This window comes from Martes martes, assembly GCF_963455335.1.
Source record: "Martes martes genome assembly, chromosome: 6".
NCBI lineage: Eukaryota > Metazoa > Chordata > Mammalia > Carnivora > Mustelidae > Martes > Martes martes.
The window spans coordinates 15,598,326-15,616,368 of record NC_137893.1 but is presented as its reverse complement, the minus strand read 5'-3'; the positions used below and the strand labels follow the sequence as shown (position 1 = coordinate 15,616,368).

General features: G+C 43.4%; 1 protein-coding gene across 1 annotated transcript in view; it reads left to right on the top strand.

Moving 5' to 3' along the window:
- MTHFD1L (methylenetetrahydrofolate dehydrogenase (NADP+ dependent) 1 like) overlaps positions 1–18,043 on the top strand; it is a gene marked incomplete at its 5' end in the record, with an annotated part of 183,587 nt that overhangs the window by 102,907 nt on the left and 62,637 nt on the right. Inside the window, 3 exons of the mRNA XM_080805521.1 lie at positions 5,327–5,466; positions 17,012–17,053; positions 17,869–17,969. Coding sequence (XP_080661647.1) covers positions 5,327–5,466; positions 17,012–17,053; positions 17,869–17,969 — 283 coding nt within the window. The remainder of the gene's footprint in view (positions 1–5,326; positions 5,467–17,011; positions 17,054–17,868; positions 17,970–18,043) is intronic.

Below are 18,043 nucleotides of genomic sequence, written 5' to 3'. Positions count from 1 at the left end.
TTTTTTAGAGGGGAGTTGTTGAGGCTGCTGCGCAGCAACCCTGGCTTCTACTTCCTAGATGCCAGTGACAACAACCGAAAATGACTGTGGACATTGCCAAACGTCCGGGGTGGGGGGAGGGGGAATGGGGGCAGAATCTGCCCGCATTAGAGAACCACTGGTCTGTCCTTAAGGTTTGTGATTCCATAGCAACGGGCTCAATAAATGTACTAAAGCACGGACCGAAGTCAGGGCATGCCCCATGAAACTAATAATGCAGTATATGACCACTGAATTGAATTTAAATGAAAAATTTTTCTTAAAAGAAGTAAATGTGAAACAGACATGAATTCAAATTTATTATGTACTGATAAATAAGTAAAAAATTTTAAATACCAGACGGAATTCAAGCAAGAAAAAGTACAATGGGGACAGTCAGAAAGATGTTCCTTTTTAATGAGGCGATTCATATTTCTGCTTGTCATGTTAAAAATGGACTTTGTTTCCTCCCTAAATGAAGACAGGAGTACATACAGGAGTACTTAAGGGCTAGGCGACATAAGAGAGGTTCAGTAATTGTTAGATGAGAAAAAAATGGTGGCTTTTCCTTAATGCTGAGATGCATGTGTTTAATTAAAAGTGCTTTTAAATAGAATGTCAAGGGACAGAAAGCATGTAATGCGGAAGAGAGCCCTGAGCTGAGCATCCAAGGGACCCAGGACACCATCTCAGGAAGGTAACTGGCCAGGCGCCTTCCCTCAGAGCTCTAGAATTTTATGAGCCCGTAATTTTTAGGTCTCCCCATGAGGTGGTAATGTAAATGCTTTTTTTTTCCTCGTAAGTCAGCTGATTGGTGCTTGCTTATCCCCGTCCTCATTGTGATGAAAATCTTCAGTGCATTGTGTACTGCAAACTGGACACATGATAGGTAATTTGACATAGAAAAATCATCTCTCTGCCTCATCGAAGAATTTCATTGACTCGATAGGTGCCCGCCAGTCATGTTTTATTGTCATTTCTGCTCAGTTCATCCAGTTTGGCTCAGGGCACCCTCGAGGAGCAGTGTGGGAGGCAGGTGCCTGGTTGTGCGGTGTTGGTTTTCACGCTCCACCTGAACCCTGAGCTCTGTTTCCTGCGAAAGCGCTCACAGGTTTTGTCCAAACAGCTAGTCCCTTCCCAACGCAGACCCGCTGACACTTCCTTTCTGAACAGATTTTGGGTTATAAAGTTGGAGTCAAGTCTTGCTTCCAAATCACGACCTAACAGCCTCTGTGCTTACACAGAAGAGTATCAGTTTCCTGTTTTCCATCCTGCTGTCAGGTGAATAGCTGTGACCTCCGCACCCCCCCCACCCCCAAAGAGATTGCCAGGACAAATAATTGTGGCATACGCATTTTCCTGCAAGCCTTTTTAAATATGCCACTTTCAGAGGGCTCCATTACATGCTTTTCAAGAATGCAAAGTCGTAGTACGTATCCTTGCTTCGTGACTCAAGCACAGGTGCCTATTAAGATCAACAGTCAGTAATTCTCAAGTGTGCACGTCCTTTGAAATTTATCAAAAGCAGTAAATAGGGTAAGTACTCAATTGCTTATTTCCGATGACTGGGAGCGCTTAGCTTACAGGGTGCTCTGCTGACCATTGTCAGGGAGCGTCTGGGAACCAGAACCTATCAGTGAGAGTGTCTTGTCCCCTGCTCACTTCTAAACCCACAGATTCACAAGACACAGACACACAGCACTGCGCACAGTCTGTTCCCAAGCCGACCCGTGTGGCTGTCCCCTATGAAGTGGTGCTTACATGTGTGATTAACGATTGTGCACCAGCACACTTTCTCCATGCTCTGTTTTCCTTAGCAGCCCAGTGTTCAAAAACAAATAACAGAGAAATGATTCCATGCTGTATTTCGTGCGAAGTGTGAGAATCTGGCACTTTCTTCTGTTTTCTACACATTATTTGCCTCCATATTTCCTTTGCATTTGGAAGCCATAGCCCCTGGACCTCTATTATTGTATCCTGTTTCCTTCCCCAACTGCAGCTCTTTGTTACTACTTTTTTTTTTTTTTTTCAGTTTGTCTCTTCAAATACGGAATTAGGCTTAGCTGTCCCGTTTAGCCATCTGCAATGGTCATACCTTTATCTGTGATGACATTTATACCTTTTGTTAAGCCTGTTTTGCTACTGTAGGGAAAAAGGAAGCGTGATAGGGTGATAGGAAAACATTTTTCATTGTTTAATTTTATTGTTTGTGTCCACCTGTCTCCCCTGAACGATGGCCGGGACTCGATCACCTCGGGCTCTGAATCACACTCTGCTGGTTTCTTCACATCTCTGATCATTCATTCCTTCGTGTGCACCCGGTACTGTGACAGGCACTGGACGTACAGAGCTGAGTAGGACATGGTCCCTGGCCTCTGAGTGGGAGAGGCCACATAAATCTAATTGGGATGCCACATGCAGAGAGAGGTGAGAGCACGGTAAAGGAGCAAACCAGAGGGCCAGCCAGCTCTCCCGGAGAGGATCCAGGCCAGCTTCTGGAACGTCTGAGCCGAGGCTTAGGCAGTGAGTTGAAGAAGAGAGGAACGTTCCCGTCGTTCCCATCTGGAGGAGGCTCGGAGATGACAAGCGCAGTACGTGCGAGCTCTGCAGGAAACTCGATCTTAGTGAGGAACCACATTGTAGGCAGAGTGAACGTGTACGTAGGCGTGTACTTGAGGTTACATCGGGGTGGCCTTAGTTTTAATGATAAGGAACTTGGATGTTTTCCTTGAGGCAGTAATGAGCTGTTGAAGGGAGGAGAGCGTGGCCACCACATGGTGAAGTTTAAGGAAGGGAAGAGGTGGTTTTTGAAGTGAGCTTGCAGCGTTTCAGGAGAATGAAAGGATTTTCAATGAACGGTGCTCTTCATATAGTTGTGGCCAAGTGTTAGAAAACTTTGCTGTCCTCCCGCTGCCTTTTTGTTTTATTTGTTTTAGAGATGCACAGGTTCATCGGTGCCTACTGGATGCCGTGCAGTGTCAGTGTCTCACACAGACGCGACCCCTTTCCCCTTGGAGCTTGGTCTAATACAGGAGCTTCAAGTGGAAACAGGCGTCCGGCTGGAAAGACCTTGATCAAACACCGCACACAGTCATCTGTGTAGCAACACCGAGCAGTTTCTCCAGTATAACAGCGTTGAGAACACACACACACACACACTTGCTGCTTGAATCCCTGCCCCTCAGAGCTGATCGGCCCAGAGAACAGGTCGTGTTGGTTGAGGTAACGGACTCCTCCGGTCGTCGTGGATCGTTTCTCTTCTCTTCCCAAACCGATTCTGCTCTTGCTCTCTCCTTTACCTGTGAATCCTTTCACTCCTCCCTAACCTCCCTCCCTCCACCCCCAACTCCTTACTTCTCTGCTTGGAGAGATCCTGTGTCCCTCAGAGCCTGACTCCCATCATCCCCATTCTCCAACCCTCCCCACAGCCTCCATCCCTCCCCGCACCGCACCCCCCTTCCCTCCCGTCCAATAGCAGACAGTCTCTCCCCTCAGCTCTCTGGAGTGCTTCACGTTAGGGACCCTGATCCTGGGCCACTACCCCCTGAGCAAAATGCCTGGGCGTAGCAGGAATTCGCCGAATGCTTAAGAATAGAGTATGATTTCTAGCAAGTGGGAGAATTGTTCTCTTGTTAACAGTGATGCGGACCATTTTTGTGAGTGCCTGCTACCCACCATAAGGCAGTAACAAAGTACTTGACATGTGTTATCTCGCTTAAATCCGCCAGCAAGTCAGATGAGGACATTGAGATTCTAGTAGGTTAACTCACCAGCCTTCACTTGCTGCTTGTCACTGTTCAGCTGACAGCTCGTGTGCACAGCTGTCCGGACTGGATCCAGTCTGTCTGATACTAACCAGGAGAGTGGTCACCGTTCCTCTTCTGGGAGCCCACTCTGTAATGACCTTTGACAAAACCAACTGAACATCCCTCTTCTGTGGGCCACTGTACCACTCCCATGCTAAAGTCACCACGGCTTTTCCCAGGGGACCCCTGAGATAGGGATTGTTACTGTCCGTGATCTTCTCTGGTTTTGACCACCACTGATCAAATCACTAGAATTGTCCCAAATAGTGGTAAAAAGGAAGGCTCGTTCTGCTGTATCACTTACTCGAAGAAAATAAAATAAAGGACATAGTGACTTTATAGCTAAATTCATTCCAAATTGAGTATTTTTAGAGAAATATTTTTCAATGTGTCAAAAGCATATCAGCAGTCATAAAAATGTTTTACATCCTCTGGCACCGTTCTCTCACCCTTGGGAATTTAGTCCAAGAATATAATTTGAAAGAGGTAAAATCTCATCTGCACAGATATTTTGCAGCATTATTTATATTGGAAACAACCCAAATGTCTAATAGCAGGGGGAACAATTTTGTAAATCTTGATACATCCACCTAACAAAGTTATAAACTAAAAAAAAAAAAAAAGAAAAGAAAAAGTTATAAGCTGCCACTTAAGATCATAAATTTCGAAAGCTTGTAATACAGGAAGAAAACTCTGAAAATTTTAAAGTAAAGGGGCAAACTACAAAATTACCTATTGTGTAAGAATTTACAAGCAGATGAAGTACGTAAAGGAAACCATAATTAGAATTAGAATGATGGGCTGATGTACTTAGAATTCGAAATTATTATGCGACACTTCACGATTTTATTTTCTGCATTCTTGTTAAAATGTGTGGGAAGGCAAAGTTACGTGCTCTCTCAGCTGCCTCCACAGGACCATCTCTAGCAATTTGGGGCAGAGGAGGGCCTGGCTGAAGGTGACTGTCATCTGTGCTTATGCAAGAAGGACGCTGTCTGATCAAGCCTGATGATTCATCTTAAGCCACTCAACTAACTTGAATTTTGTCAATGGACAGAAATGACCAGGTGGCATTGAATCAACGATTCTGTGCATGTTGTAAAAAAGTAAAAAGGATCTTCGACGGTAATCGTGCTAACAATGTCCTTTGATACAATCTGGAACAGAATTAAACAGTTGACAGTCCCACCTGTGGTAAATGCTTTGCTTTGGGTGGCCATACCGGAAGAAGAATCTTGCCCTTGGCAATGAATCCTTCAGGCATGGTGGCCTAAAGCAGAGTGGAGAGCCATCTTTTTAGAGAGCGTAGGGAAGTGGAAGGTTTTCTGTGACTACGGGAGAATCCGTGTACCGTTGTGTAGGAACAAGATGCGATGCGGGGGAGCAGCCTGGAGGTGGTGGCCACTTCAGCTGTCCTTTGAACCCGAGTCATACCGGTGACTGTCAAAACCTGCTCTTGTTTTGAGAAGCTGATAGCAAGTTTCCACCTTGATTCTCCACAGTAACGGAAGCTGGCTTTGGTGCGGATATTGGGATGGAGAAATTTTTCAACATCAAGTGCCGAGCATCTGGCCTGGTGCCCAACGCGGTTGTGCTGGTGGCGACGGTGCGAGCTCTGAAGATGCACGGAGGCGGGCCGAGTGTAAGTCCCCTGCTTCCTTCCCAGTAAAACACGTTTTAAAATTCAGATGAAGCAGAATTTCGCTTTCGAAAACTTCAGACCTGCTCCATAGCTGCGGTATTTTTATATGTCTCCTTTTTTACAAATCACCCTTGTAAGGCTCTGGCCGTTTGGTGAATTCAAGTAAACAGGGACTCTCACACCATCATTTCGAAGCAGCATTTTGGGAAGGAGCAGAATGTGACCACCTTTTTAGTCCTAAGATTTATACCTGAAACTCAGGTCAACATTTTATAACCGCATGGTGGCGGGAGGCTGGAAGCTCTTGTTCCTGAGCAGAGAACATAAGGATTAGCGTGATTTCTTTTGTGGGTGAGGCTTGTTAGTGTTCGTACACACAGTTTTTTTGGTTCACTGCACTGTCTCATCAGATTTCCTCCAGAGCCATTTTCCTTCTGTTTCTGCTTATTCTGATTTTGTTTTATAGCTCTGTTATGGCCCTGAATTATTTCTAAAAGAGCTTTGCTTGGAAAAGACACCCTGTTTTAACATTTCTTTTAACAGACTTTTGATATTAACCTTCCTTATATACATAATTCACACCCATTTGAAAGAAAATTTTTTTCTTTTTTCGGTTTTAGTTTTTTTTTCAAAGGGAGAATAAGAAATGTTATACTGAGTAACATACTTCATCTTTGAAATAAAATTAAGTTGGGGTGTCGTTATTATTTATACTGTTGTTACATTAGACAAACTACCAAATCAGATTGCTTAATTAGTAATACTGTGTATACAAAAGTCACATAATCCATGATTATTACGTAGCAGGAACAAGTAACAATTTCACCATCATGAAATACGTCTCTGATGGGCATTGTATAATCATTTTAGCAATTCTTTGTCCTAGGAGAGTCTGACGTTATTTTATGCCATTTTATAGAGAAGGGATTTGAGGTTCAACCAGTTTGGAGAATGTGAGCAGTGTGACTAGGCCTGCCGAGATCTGAAGTCTAAGGTTTTGATCCAAATTCCTTTCTCTGTCCACCAGGCAGAGCTGAGCGTTAATGAAGGGTAAACATTGAATCCCAAATCCACTAGTAATAATGGAACACTTTGGTAGTTCATTGTCGGCTAAAGCTTCATCATTAATTCAAATGTAAGATTGACAAAATGTGTATTATTAAGCAGTCGATCCTGAGGAATTCTGAGTTTGTTCAAAACACCATTTGTTGCTACAGTGACTCCTGAACCTCAGATTTTGAATCTGTATACCAATTTCCGTTTTCCAAAAACTATTTCTGCTTCCATACAATGCATTTGAAATTCTCCCTCACTGTTTTGCACCCTGAATGTTCTAAAACCAAAGGGTTTTGATACTGGAAAGGGCTTAGAGATTGAGTCTGGCTCAGTCTTTGTAAAGATGAAATGACTAAGCTAAGAGGAGGATTCACTGATTTGTTTCGTATCATCCATCTTCTTAGGGGACTAACCAGACTCAAGGTCTCCTGAGTTCTAGTCAAGTGTTTTTCCATACTTCTGTCTGTCTCATAAAAATTCTCTACATGATTTATAATCCTGTTTTAGTTCATCTTAATGTATGTGCTTGTTTTATAGTGGTTGCTTTTCCCTCTGACCTTACTCTTCTGTACACCTTCTACTTCACATCATGTTTCCAGCCCAGTGATTGTAACAGGACTCACAAGGGGTAGGCACAGATCTGGGCAGAGGATGATAAAAAGAAAGGATCGGGAAGCCTGGCAGAGCTTAGTATCCCTCTCCCGAGCTCCAGAAGAGCCTTCCCCATTGTACTGTTTAATGACTGTCTCTGTGTATGTCTCTCTTCTCTACTCTAAATTCCTTGAGATAAGGGCCTATGTCTTATTAATGTGTGTATCCCTAATGCCTGGCAGAGTCTGTATCCAGGAAATGTTTTCAACAACTAAATAATAAATGAACTTTCATCTTCTTAATCCTATACTCTGTATTATCCATCTCAGTGTCTTTCCTTCTTACTTGAAACAACTCTGTGGTAATGTTTTTGATCCATTATAATTTCTACTTCCTTTGGATATCATTACACAAATAACCATAGCGGCCTCTTATGTTTATCCAGCTTGTTTTTTTTCCATAATTTGTGCAGTGGAAAATCCTGTCCTCCTTGAACTTGCCCATTTTAGCCCCAATAATTTTAAATTTATATCCTGTCTTCCAAAGTGCTGACCATTCGTGCTGCAGTGTAGGAACTAATATTGTTATACTGATGGATCCTTGATATCCTTTACAATTAATTCTTTAAATACATGGTATTAAGAACCAATACACTGTGTATCCATGCCAAAAGAGATTTATGGTAAGGAATTGGCTCACACATTGTCAGTCTGTGGAGGCTGACAAGGCCAAAATCTACAGAGCGGCTCACCAGGCTAGAGCTTTAGGAGGGCTTACTTTCCAATTCCAGTCCCACTCTGAAGGCAGTCCGCTGGAGAATTTCTCTCGCACAGAATCTTTTTCTTCTCTAATAGAAGAATAGAAGAATAGAAGGCCTAATGGCCTTCAACGGACTGGATACAGACTAGCCATGTGGTGTGGGTGGGACAGAAAGGCAGGGCATGGATCAGTTTTACTCCGAGTCCACTAATTTAAGAGAATAAACCCCCAAAACACCCCACAGAAACACTCTGAATAATGTTAGGCCAACTGTCTGCTACCCTGTGGCACGAACTGATATCTGAAATTAGCCATCCTGTCCGTTGCTACTGCTGTTCATGGACGGGGCAATCACCAGATCTTCTTTTCTTTCTTTTTTTTATATATATTAATAACAAGTTGGTCTAGTACTGTTTATTTAAACAGGCCCTCCTTCTGTCTGATCTTTATGCCTACTTGGTGATACATGTGTAGGTCTTTTTCTGGGATCTCTCTTCAGCTCCGCTTGTCTGTTCACATATCATTGTGCCTGTGCCGCACTGGTAGCCTTTATGGCAAACTCCACACCCGGGTGTTCTGTTTCTGCATGGACGCCTGGCCTGGTATCGGTCCTTTTGACTTCCATATGTATTTTAGAATCAGCTCATCAACCTCCATAAAGAATCTTCTCAGCATTTTTACTGGAAGGGCATTGTGCCAATAGGATATTTGACGGGTTGCCATCTAAGATCATGGGATGCCTCTTCACTGATTTGGGTCTTTTTCAGTGTATTTTAGTAACGTCTTACAGTTTATTTCACAAAGGGCTTCTCTTTTTATGGATTCGTTACTGTGTACTTTACATTTTTTTATAGTGTAACAGGTTGCTTATGGATTCTTATATATTGTTTTTATATCCACTGGCTTTTTTTTTTTAATTTTTTTATTTTAATAAACATATAATGTATTTTTATCCCCAGGGGTACAGGTCTGTGAATCGTCTGGTTTACACATTTCACAGCACTCATCATAGCACATACCCTCCCCAATGTCCATTTCCCCACCACCCTCTCCCATCCCCCTTCCCCCCCCGCAACCCTCAGTCTGTTTCTTGAGATTGAGTCTTTTATGGTTTGTCTCCCTCCCAATCCCATCTTTTCATTTTTTCTTTTCCTACCTCCCCCCAAACCCCCCCACCTTGCATCTCCACTTCCTCATATCAAAGAGATCATATGATAGTTATATTTCTCCGATTGACTTATTTCGCTAAGCATGATACCCTCTAGTTCCATCCACGTCGTCGCAAATGGCAAGATTTCATGTCTTTTGATGGCTGCATAGTATTCCATTGTGTATATATACCACATCTTCTTTATCCATTCATCTGTTGATGGACATCTAGGCGCTTTCCACAGTTTGGCTATTGTGGACATTGCTGCTATAAACATTCGGGTGCACGTGCCCCTTCGGAGCACCACGTTTGTATCTTTAGGATATATACCCAGGAGTGCAATTGCTGGGTCGTAGGGTAGCTCTATTTTCAGTTTTTTGAGGAACCTCCACACTGTTTTCCAGAGTGGTTGCACCAGCTTGCATTCCCACCAACAGTGTAGGAGGGTTCCCCTCTCTCCGCATCCTCGCCAGCATCTGTCATTTCTTGACTTGTTAATTTTAGCCATTCTGACTGGTGTGAGGTGGTATCTCATTGTGGTTTTGATTTGTATTTCCCTGATGCCGAGTGATGTGGAGCATTTTTTCATGTGTCTGTTGGCCATCTGGATGTCTTCCTTGCAGAAATGTCTGTTCATGTCCTCTGCCCATTTCTTGACTGGATTATTTGTTCTTTGGGTATTGAGTTTGATAAGCTCTTTATAGATTTTGGATATGAGCCCTTTATCTGATATGTCGTTTGCAAATATCTTCTCCCATTCTGTCAGTTGTCTTTTGGTTTTGTTAACTGTTTCCTTTGCTGTGCAAAAGCTTTTGATCTTGATGAAATCCCAATAGTTCATTTTTGCCCTTGCTTCTGTTGCCTTTGGCGATGTTCCTAGGAAGAAGTTGCTGCGGTGGAGGTCAAAGAGGTTGCTGCCTGCATTCTCCTCAAGGATTTTGATAGATTCCTTTCGCACATTGAGGTCCTTCATCCACTTTGAGTCTATTTTCGTGTGTGGTGTAAGGAAATAGTCCAATTTCATTTTTCTGCATGTGGCTGTCCAATTTTCCCAGCACCATTTGTTGAAGAGGCTGTCTTTTTTCCATTGGATATTCTTTCCTGCTTTGTCGAAGATTAGTTGACCATAGAGTTGAGGGTCTATTTCTGGGCTCTCTATTCTGTTCCATTGGTCTATATGTCTGTTTTTGTGCCAGTACCATACTGTCTTGATGATGACAGCTTTGTAATAGAGCTTGAAGTCTGGAATTGTGATACCACCGACTTTGGCTTTCTTTTTCAATATTCCTTTGGCTATTCGAGGTCTTTTCTGGTTCCATATAAATTTTAGGATTATTTGTTCTATTTCTTTAAAAAAAATGGATGGGATTTTGATAGGGATTGCATTAAATGTGTAGATTGCTTTAGGTAAAATAGACATTTTCACAATATTTGTTCTTCCAATCCATGAGCATGGAATATTTTTCCATTTCTTTGTGTCTTCCTCAATTTCTTTCATGAGTACTTTATAGTTTTCTGAGTATAGATTCTTTGCCTCTTTGGTTAGATTTATTCCTAGGTATCTTATGGTTTTGGGTACGATTGTAAATGGGACTGACTCCTCAATTTCTCTTTCTTCTGTCTTGTTGTTAGTGTAAAGAAATGCGACTGATTTCTGTGCATTGACTTTATATCCTGACACTTTACTGAATTCCTGTATAAGTTCTAGCAGTTTTGGAGTGGAGCCTTTTGGGTTTTCCACATATAGTATCATATAATCTGCAAAGAGTGATAGTTTGACTTCTTCTTTGCCGATTTGGATGCCTTTAATTTCTTTTTGTTGTCTGATTGCTGAGGCTAGGACTTCTAGTACTATGTTGAACAGCAGTGGTGATAACGGACATCCCTGCCGTGTTCCTGACCTTAGCGGAAAAGCTTTCAGTTTTTCTCCATTGAGAATGATATTTGCGGTGGGTTTTTCATAGATGGCTTTGATAATATTGAGGTATGTGCCTTCTATCCCTACACTTTGAAGAGTTTTAATCAGGAAGGGATGCTGCACTTTGTCAAATGCTTTTTCAGCATCTATTGAGAGTATCATATGGTTCTTACTCTTTCTTTTATTAATGTATTGTATCACATTGATGGATTTGCGGATGTTGAACCAACCTTGCAGCCCTGGAATAAATCCCACTTGGTCGTGGTGAATAATCCTTTTAATGTACTGTTGGATCCTATTGGCCAGTATTTTGGTGAGAATTTTCGCATCTGTGTTCATCAAGGATATTGGTCTGTAATTCTCTTTTTTGGTGGGATCCTTGTCTGGTTTTGGGATCAAGGTGATGCTGGCCTCATAGAATGAGTTTGGAAGTTTTCCTTCCATTTCTATTTTTTGGAACAGTTTCAGGAGAATAGGAATTAATTCTTCTTTAAATGTTTGGTAGAATTCCCCTGGGAAGCCGTCTGGTCCTGGACTTTTGTTTGTTTGGAGATTTTTGATGACTGTTTCAATCTCCTTACTGGTTATGGGTCTGTTCAGGTTATCTATTTCTTCCTGGTTCAGTTGTGGTAGTTTATACATCTCTAGAAATGTATCCATTTCTTCCAGGTTGTCAAATTTGTTGCCATAGAGTTGCTCGTAGTATGTTCTTATAATTGTTTGTATTTCTTTGGTGTTGGTTGTGATCTCTCCTCTTTCATTGATGATTTTATTTATTTGCGTCCTTTCTCTTTTCTTTTTGATAAGTCTGGCCAGGGGCTTATCAATCTTATTAATTCTTTCAAAGAACCAGCTCCTAGTTTTGTTGATTTGTTCTATTGTTTTTTTAGTTTCTATTTCATTGATTTCTGCTCTGATCTTTATGATTTCTCTTCTCCTGCTGGGTTTAGGCTTTCTTTGTTGTTCTCTCTCCAGCTCCTTTAGGTGTAGGGTTAGGTTGTGTATTTGAGACCTTTCTTGTTTCTTGAGAAAGGCTTGCACTGCTATATATTTTCCTCTCAGGACTGCCTTTGTTGTGTCCCACAGATTTTGAACTGTTGTGTTTTCATTATCATTTGTTTCCATGAATTTTTTCAATTCTTCTTTAATTTCCTGGTTGACCCATTCATTTTTTAGAAGGATGCTGTTTAGTCTCCATGTATTTGCGTTCTTTCCAAATTTCCTCTTGTGATTGAGTTCGAGCTTCAGAGCATTGTGGTCTGAAAATATGCAGGGAATGATCTCGATCTTTTGGTACCGATTGAGACCTGATTTATGACCCAGGATGTGGTCTATTCTGGAGAATGTTCCATGTGCACTAGAGAAGAATGTATATTCTGTTGCTTTGGGATGGAATGTTCTGAATATATCTGTGATGTCCATCTGGTCCAGTGTGTCATTTAAGGCCTTTATTTCCTTGTTGATCTTTTGCTTAGATGATCTGTCCATTTCAGTGAGGGGAGTGTTAAAGTCCCCTGCTATTATTGTATTACTGTTGATGTATTTCTTTGATTTTGTTATTAATTGGTTTATATAGTTGGCTGCTCCCATGTTAGGGGCATAGATATTTAAGATTGTTAGATCTTCTTGTTGGACAGACCCTTTGAGTATGATATAGTGTCCTTCCTCATCTCTTATTATAGTCTTTGGCTTAAAATCTAATTGATCTGATATAAGGATTGCCACCCCAGCTTTCTTCTGATGTCCATTAGCATGGTACATTGTTTTCCACCCCCTCACTTTAAATCTGGAGGTGTCTTCGGGTCTAAAATGAGTTTCTTGTAGGCAGCATATGGATGGGTTTTGTTTTTTTATCCATTCTGATACCCTGTGTCTTTTGATTGGGGCATTTAGCCCATTAACATTCAGGGTAACTATTGAGAGATATGAATTTAGTGCCATTGTATTGCCTGTAAGATGATTGTTACTGTATATTGTTTCTGTTTCTTTCTGATCTACTACTTTTAGGGTCTCTCTTTGCTTAGAGGACCCCTTTCAATATTTCCTGTAGAGCTGGTTTGGTGTTTGCAAATTCTTTCAGCTTTTGTTTGTCCTGGAAGCTCTTTATCTCTCCTTCTATTTTCAATGATAGCCTAGCCGGATATAGTATTCTTGGCTGCATGTTTTTCTCGTTTAGTGCTCTGAATATATCATGCCAGTTTTTTCTGGCCTGCCAGGTCTCTGTGGATAGGTCCGCTGCCAATCTAATGTTTTTACCCTTGTATGTTACCGACTTCTTTTCCCGGGCTGCTTTCAGGATTTTCTCTTTGTCGCTAAGACTTGTAAATTTTACTGTCAGGTGACGAGGTGTGGACCTATTTTTATTGATTTTGAGGGGCGTTCTTAGCATCTCCTGGATTTTGATGTTTGTTCCCTTTGCCATATTAGGGAAATTCTCTCCAATAATTGTCTCCAATATACCTTCTGCTCCCCTCTCTCTTTCTTCTTCTTCTGGAATCCCAATTATTCTAATGTTGTGTCGTCTTATGGTGTCACTTATCTCTCGAATCCTCTCCTCGTGTTCCAGTAGTTGTTTGTCTCTCTTTTGCTCAGCTTCTTTATTCTCTGTCATTTGGTCTTCTATGTCACTAATTCTTTCTTCTGCCTCATTTATCCTGGCAGTGAGAGCTTCCATTTTTGATTGCACCTCATGAATAGCTTTTTTGATTTCAACTTGGTTAGATTTTAGTTCTTTTATTTCTCCAGAAAGGGCTTTTATCTCTCCGGAGAGGGTTTCTCTAATATCTTCTATGCCTTTTTCGAGCCCGGCTAGAACCTTGAGAATTGTCATTCTGAACTCTAGATCTGTCATGCTACCTATGTCTGTATTGATTAGGTCTCCAGCCTTCGGTACGGCCTCTTGTTCTTTTTTTTGAGGTGAGTTTTTCCGCCTTGTCATTTTGTCCAGGTAGGATTTGCTTTCTCCTGCTGTGGAATTCCGCTGTTCTTGGTGACTGAAGTTGGTTTTGGATGGTTTCTTGTTGATCTTCTGGGGGAGGGGCCTGTTGTAGTGATTCTCAAGTGTCTTTGCCGCAGGCGGAATTGCACCGCCCTTGCCAGGGGCCAGGCTAAGTAATCCGCTCGGGTTCGCTTTCGGGAGCTTTTGTTCCCTGAGCGCTTTCCGTAGAGTCCGGAGGACGGGAATGAAGATGGCGGCCTCCCAATCTCTCGGCCCAGAGGAGCCGAGAGCTTGGGGTTCCGCTCCTCAGTGCACTCTCAGAGCAAAGCGCCCAATAGCCCCGCCTCCCTGGCTTGCGGTCGCGCCTCGAGGAAAGCAGTCAATTGTTGGAGCTGGAGAAAAGCGCCGGGTCGCTTTTGTCTCCGTGGCCTCCGGCCGCGCTCCGAGCCCACCCAGCCTGCGACCGGCACAAGGTAACCCTGGGCTTAGAGCTCACTCCTCGGCTTTGTCGCTATAGCCGGCTTCCCCGCTCTAAAACCTGCGAGCTCTGCGGCACTCAGACACCCCCAGTCCTTCTGTGACCCCGCGGGACCTGGGGTTATGCTGACCCCGCCTGGGTTTCCCCCCAGTTTAGCCTCTGGAGCGATGTCTCCCAGTGGAGCCGACTTTTAAAAGTCCCGATTTTGTGCTCCGTCGCTCCGCCGCTTGCCGGGTGCCGGCCCCTCCCCCCGGGGTCTATCTTCCCGTCGCTTTGGATTCACTTCTCCGCAGGTCCTACCTTTCAGAAAGTGATCGATTTTCTGTTTCTGGGATTGTTGCTCTTCTTCTCTTCGATTTCCCGTTGGATTTATAGGTGTTCACAATGGTTAGATAAGCTATCTAGCTGATCTCCTGCTACCCGATGTTGTCTCAGCCTGCTACTTCTCCGCCATCTTGACTCCTCCCCTATCCACTGGCTTTTTAAAATTAAGGTGTAATTGACGCAAAACCTTACGTTAGTTTTAAGTGTCAAATAGAATGATTGGACATTTGTGGACATTACAAAAGGATCACAAATCTAGTTAGCATCGGTCGCCATGCATAGTTACAAGAATTTTCTTGCAACGAGGGCTTTTATGATCTACTCTCGGGGCACCCTGGGTGGCTTGTTGTTTAAGTGTCTGCCTTCGGCTCAGGTCCTGATCTCGGAGTCCTGGTATTGAGCCCATAGCGGGCTCCCTACTCAGCGGGGAGTCTGCTTCTCCCTCCCTCCCTGCCTGTGCACATGTGCTTTCTCTCTCCCTCTCTCTCTATCTCAAATAAATAAAATCTTAAAAAAAAATCTACTCTCAGCAACTTTCAAGTATGCAGTACAGTATTATTAACTGTAGTCACAGACTGTACATTATATCCCTGTGACTTTAAAATTGTCTTCTTAATTGTACTGATTTACCTGTAGACACTTGAGAGTTCCATGTGGTCAATCATGTATGAAAATAATGACAGTTTTGTTTCTTCCTTTCTAATCTTTGTGCTTTTTTCTTGTCACTAACCAGGTCTTTCTAGCTGGCAGTGCAGTGTTAGGTAGGAGTGGTAACAGTGGGCCTCCTTTTATTATCCTGATCTAAAAGAGAGTATGTTTAATACTTCTTCACTACATACGATTTTTCTACAGGCTTGTAGTGTATGTTTTTTATCAAATTAAGGAAACTGGCTTCTCTCCTTATTTTGTCAAGTTTTTTTCTAAATAAATGTTGAATGACTTTCTTCGTCTCTTGAGATGGTATGGTTTTTCTCTTTAATCTATTAATATTACAAATTATATTACTTACTCAACTTCAGTATTCCACCTTTAAACCGCCCTTGCCACCCCCGTTGTTGTTGTGAGAAATAGGCCGCCCAAAGGGAAGAGGAATGGCAATTACTTTAACATTATTTAGAATTTATTGAGAATGATGGTACACCTTGTGTAAGTCAGGTTTCATTCAAATTATGTCTCATTTTATGCTAGGATAATGGGCACCAGTGAGAAAGTTCTCAGTATTGGCTCCAGTTAGAATCACCTGGGGAGTTTCTCAGTGTTACTGATCCTGGGTCTCACTCCCAGAAATCCTGGTTAAATTGGCCTGGGTGGAGCCCAGACAGACATCAGTGTTTCTTAAAAGCTTCCAGTAAGAATCTTATGTTCAGCTGGGGCTGCCAGTTGTTCGTTTAAAAACACATTTTGTGCTTTTAAATGCACCTTTCCGAAAAGTGACCATGATTTGTTTTTCCTTCAGATCTTTATCAGAGTAAGTTTTCTGGGTTTTTTTTTTGTTTTTTTGTTTTTTGTTTTTTTATTGTCTTTTTCTTTAGCAAAAATAAAGGGGGCAGGATAAATTGGTCAGGATTCCCAGTAACAATAAATAAATCTTCTTCACTCTAGTGTTTAGTACGATGCCAATTAACCGCCATTTATTTTTTTAAAGATAAGAAAACCGGGGCACCTGGGTGGCTCAGTGGGTTAAAGCCTCTGCCTTCGGCTCAGGTCATGGTCTCAGGGTCCTGGGATCGAGCCCCGCATCGGCTCTCTGCTCAGCGGGGAGCCTGCTTCCCCCTCTCTCTCTGCCTGCTTCTCTGCCTACTTGTGATCTGTCTGTCAAATAAATAAATAAAATCTTTAAAAAAAAAAAAAGAAAAAGAAAACCAAGCCCCCAGATTGGCAAACACATTGGCAAGTTGCTGGTTTCCAAGCGAGTTACCCTTGTCAGATCCACTCAAGTCTTTTCAATATATTGGGGCTTTTCTGGGCGCAGTTCAGTAAAAGGCATGTGCTCTGAGAGCTCCTCGCTACTGTGGCCATGCCCTTGTGGATGTATTTGGCTTCCATGGAAGTGGGTTCAGGAGATGAGTGACAGAAGTGGGGGCCGTGCACCTGCCGGGTGAGCACGGGATTGGAGGTGGGTACAGGTGTGTGGGCAGGAGACAGGGCGGGAGAAAGGAGGTCCTTCAGCCCCTACAGAAGCAAACACTGCAATCCATAGAGCTCATTCGCATGCGTTTTCCCCGAAGCAGCTAGAAATTCAACCTACCTGGCTACTCTTACATGCGACAAGTATCAGAATAAGCATTCTCATGGGTTTTTTCCCTTCATCTTTGCCTTTTCTTGTCTCAGGTAACTGCTGGGGTCCCGCTAAAGAAAGAATACACAGAGGAGGTAAGGACAGGTGCCCCGAAGGCGTCTGCACAGAACCGTTTAAATCCAGCGAACCGCGCTAGGCGCTGGATCTCAGTCATGAATGGGCCCTCCACCAGTGGCCTCTTGAAAACCACGTCTCTCATGATCCCGGAGGAGAGGGGTGTGGGCGAGGGATAAAGTCCATTCAGTTAACTTTCCATTCTCAAGAAATGATGACCGTGGGCTTCGTGTATGTACTGTTTCCTGCCCTCTGAGCAGCCATCGGAACAGGAGCCCAGTCTCCAGAACAGACACAAGCACGAAGCTCATACCCTCGTATTCTTCTGCTGGGGGAGGGGGGGAGGGGACGCTGCCTTTTGGAGCATATGCAGTTGGCTTTATCACTCGCTTGAGTTCCTCAGCTCCTGGGTAGACTTTGATTCACTGGCGACAGTACCTCTTAGCTCCTACAGGTGGCACCAGGGATTTGAGCCCAGAATGGCTGACCCACACTCCTCACCCTCCCTGGGGCTTGTGCCCCCCTGTCTACCGGCCCACGGAGAGCAGGCTCATTGCTTAGGCCCCGGGCAGCAGCCAGCAGCAGGAAGAGCCGGCTGGCCCAGGACCCCGGTATACCATCGGACCCAGAAAGATTTCAGAAATTATTCTGCCTCTGAGCCTCCTCCCCCTGTAAGCCACCGTTTCTCGGAGGAAAGCATGTCTTATGGGCTTGTTTCATAGCTTCTAGGACAGTAAAGGGAGCAGGGTGGAAGCAGAACCTGCCAGAGTAGACTTGCCAGCTTAGTTGGGCAGCTTTGGTGGGAGGCGTTCATGGGGGTCTGGTTTCCTTCCAGAACATCCAGCTGGTGGCCGACGGCTGCTGTAACCTCCAGAAGCAGATCCAGATTGCTCAGCTCTTCGGGGTCCCCGTTATCGTGGCTCTGAATGTCTTCAAGTGAGTGAAGCCGCTGCTTCGCATGTGGTCCTCTTGCCGGGCTACCCTGTGAACTCTCTGGGTGCCTTGAGGGA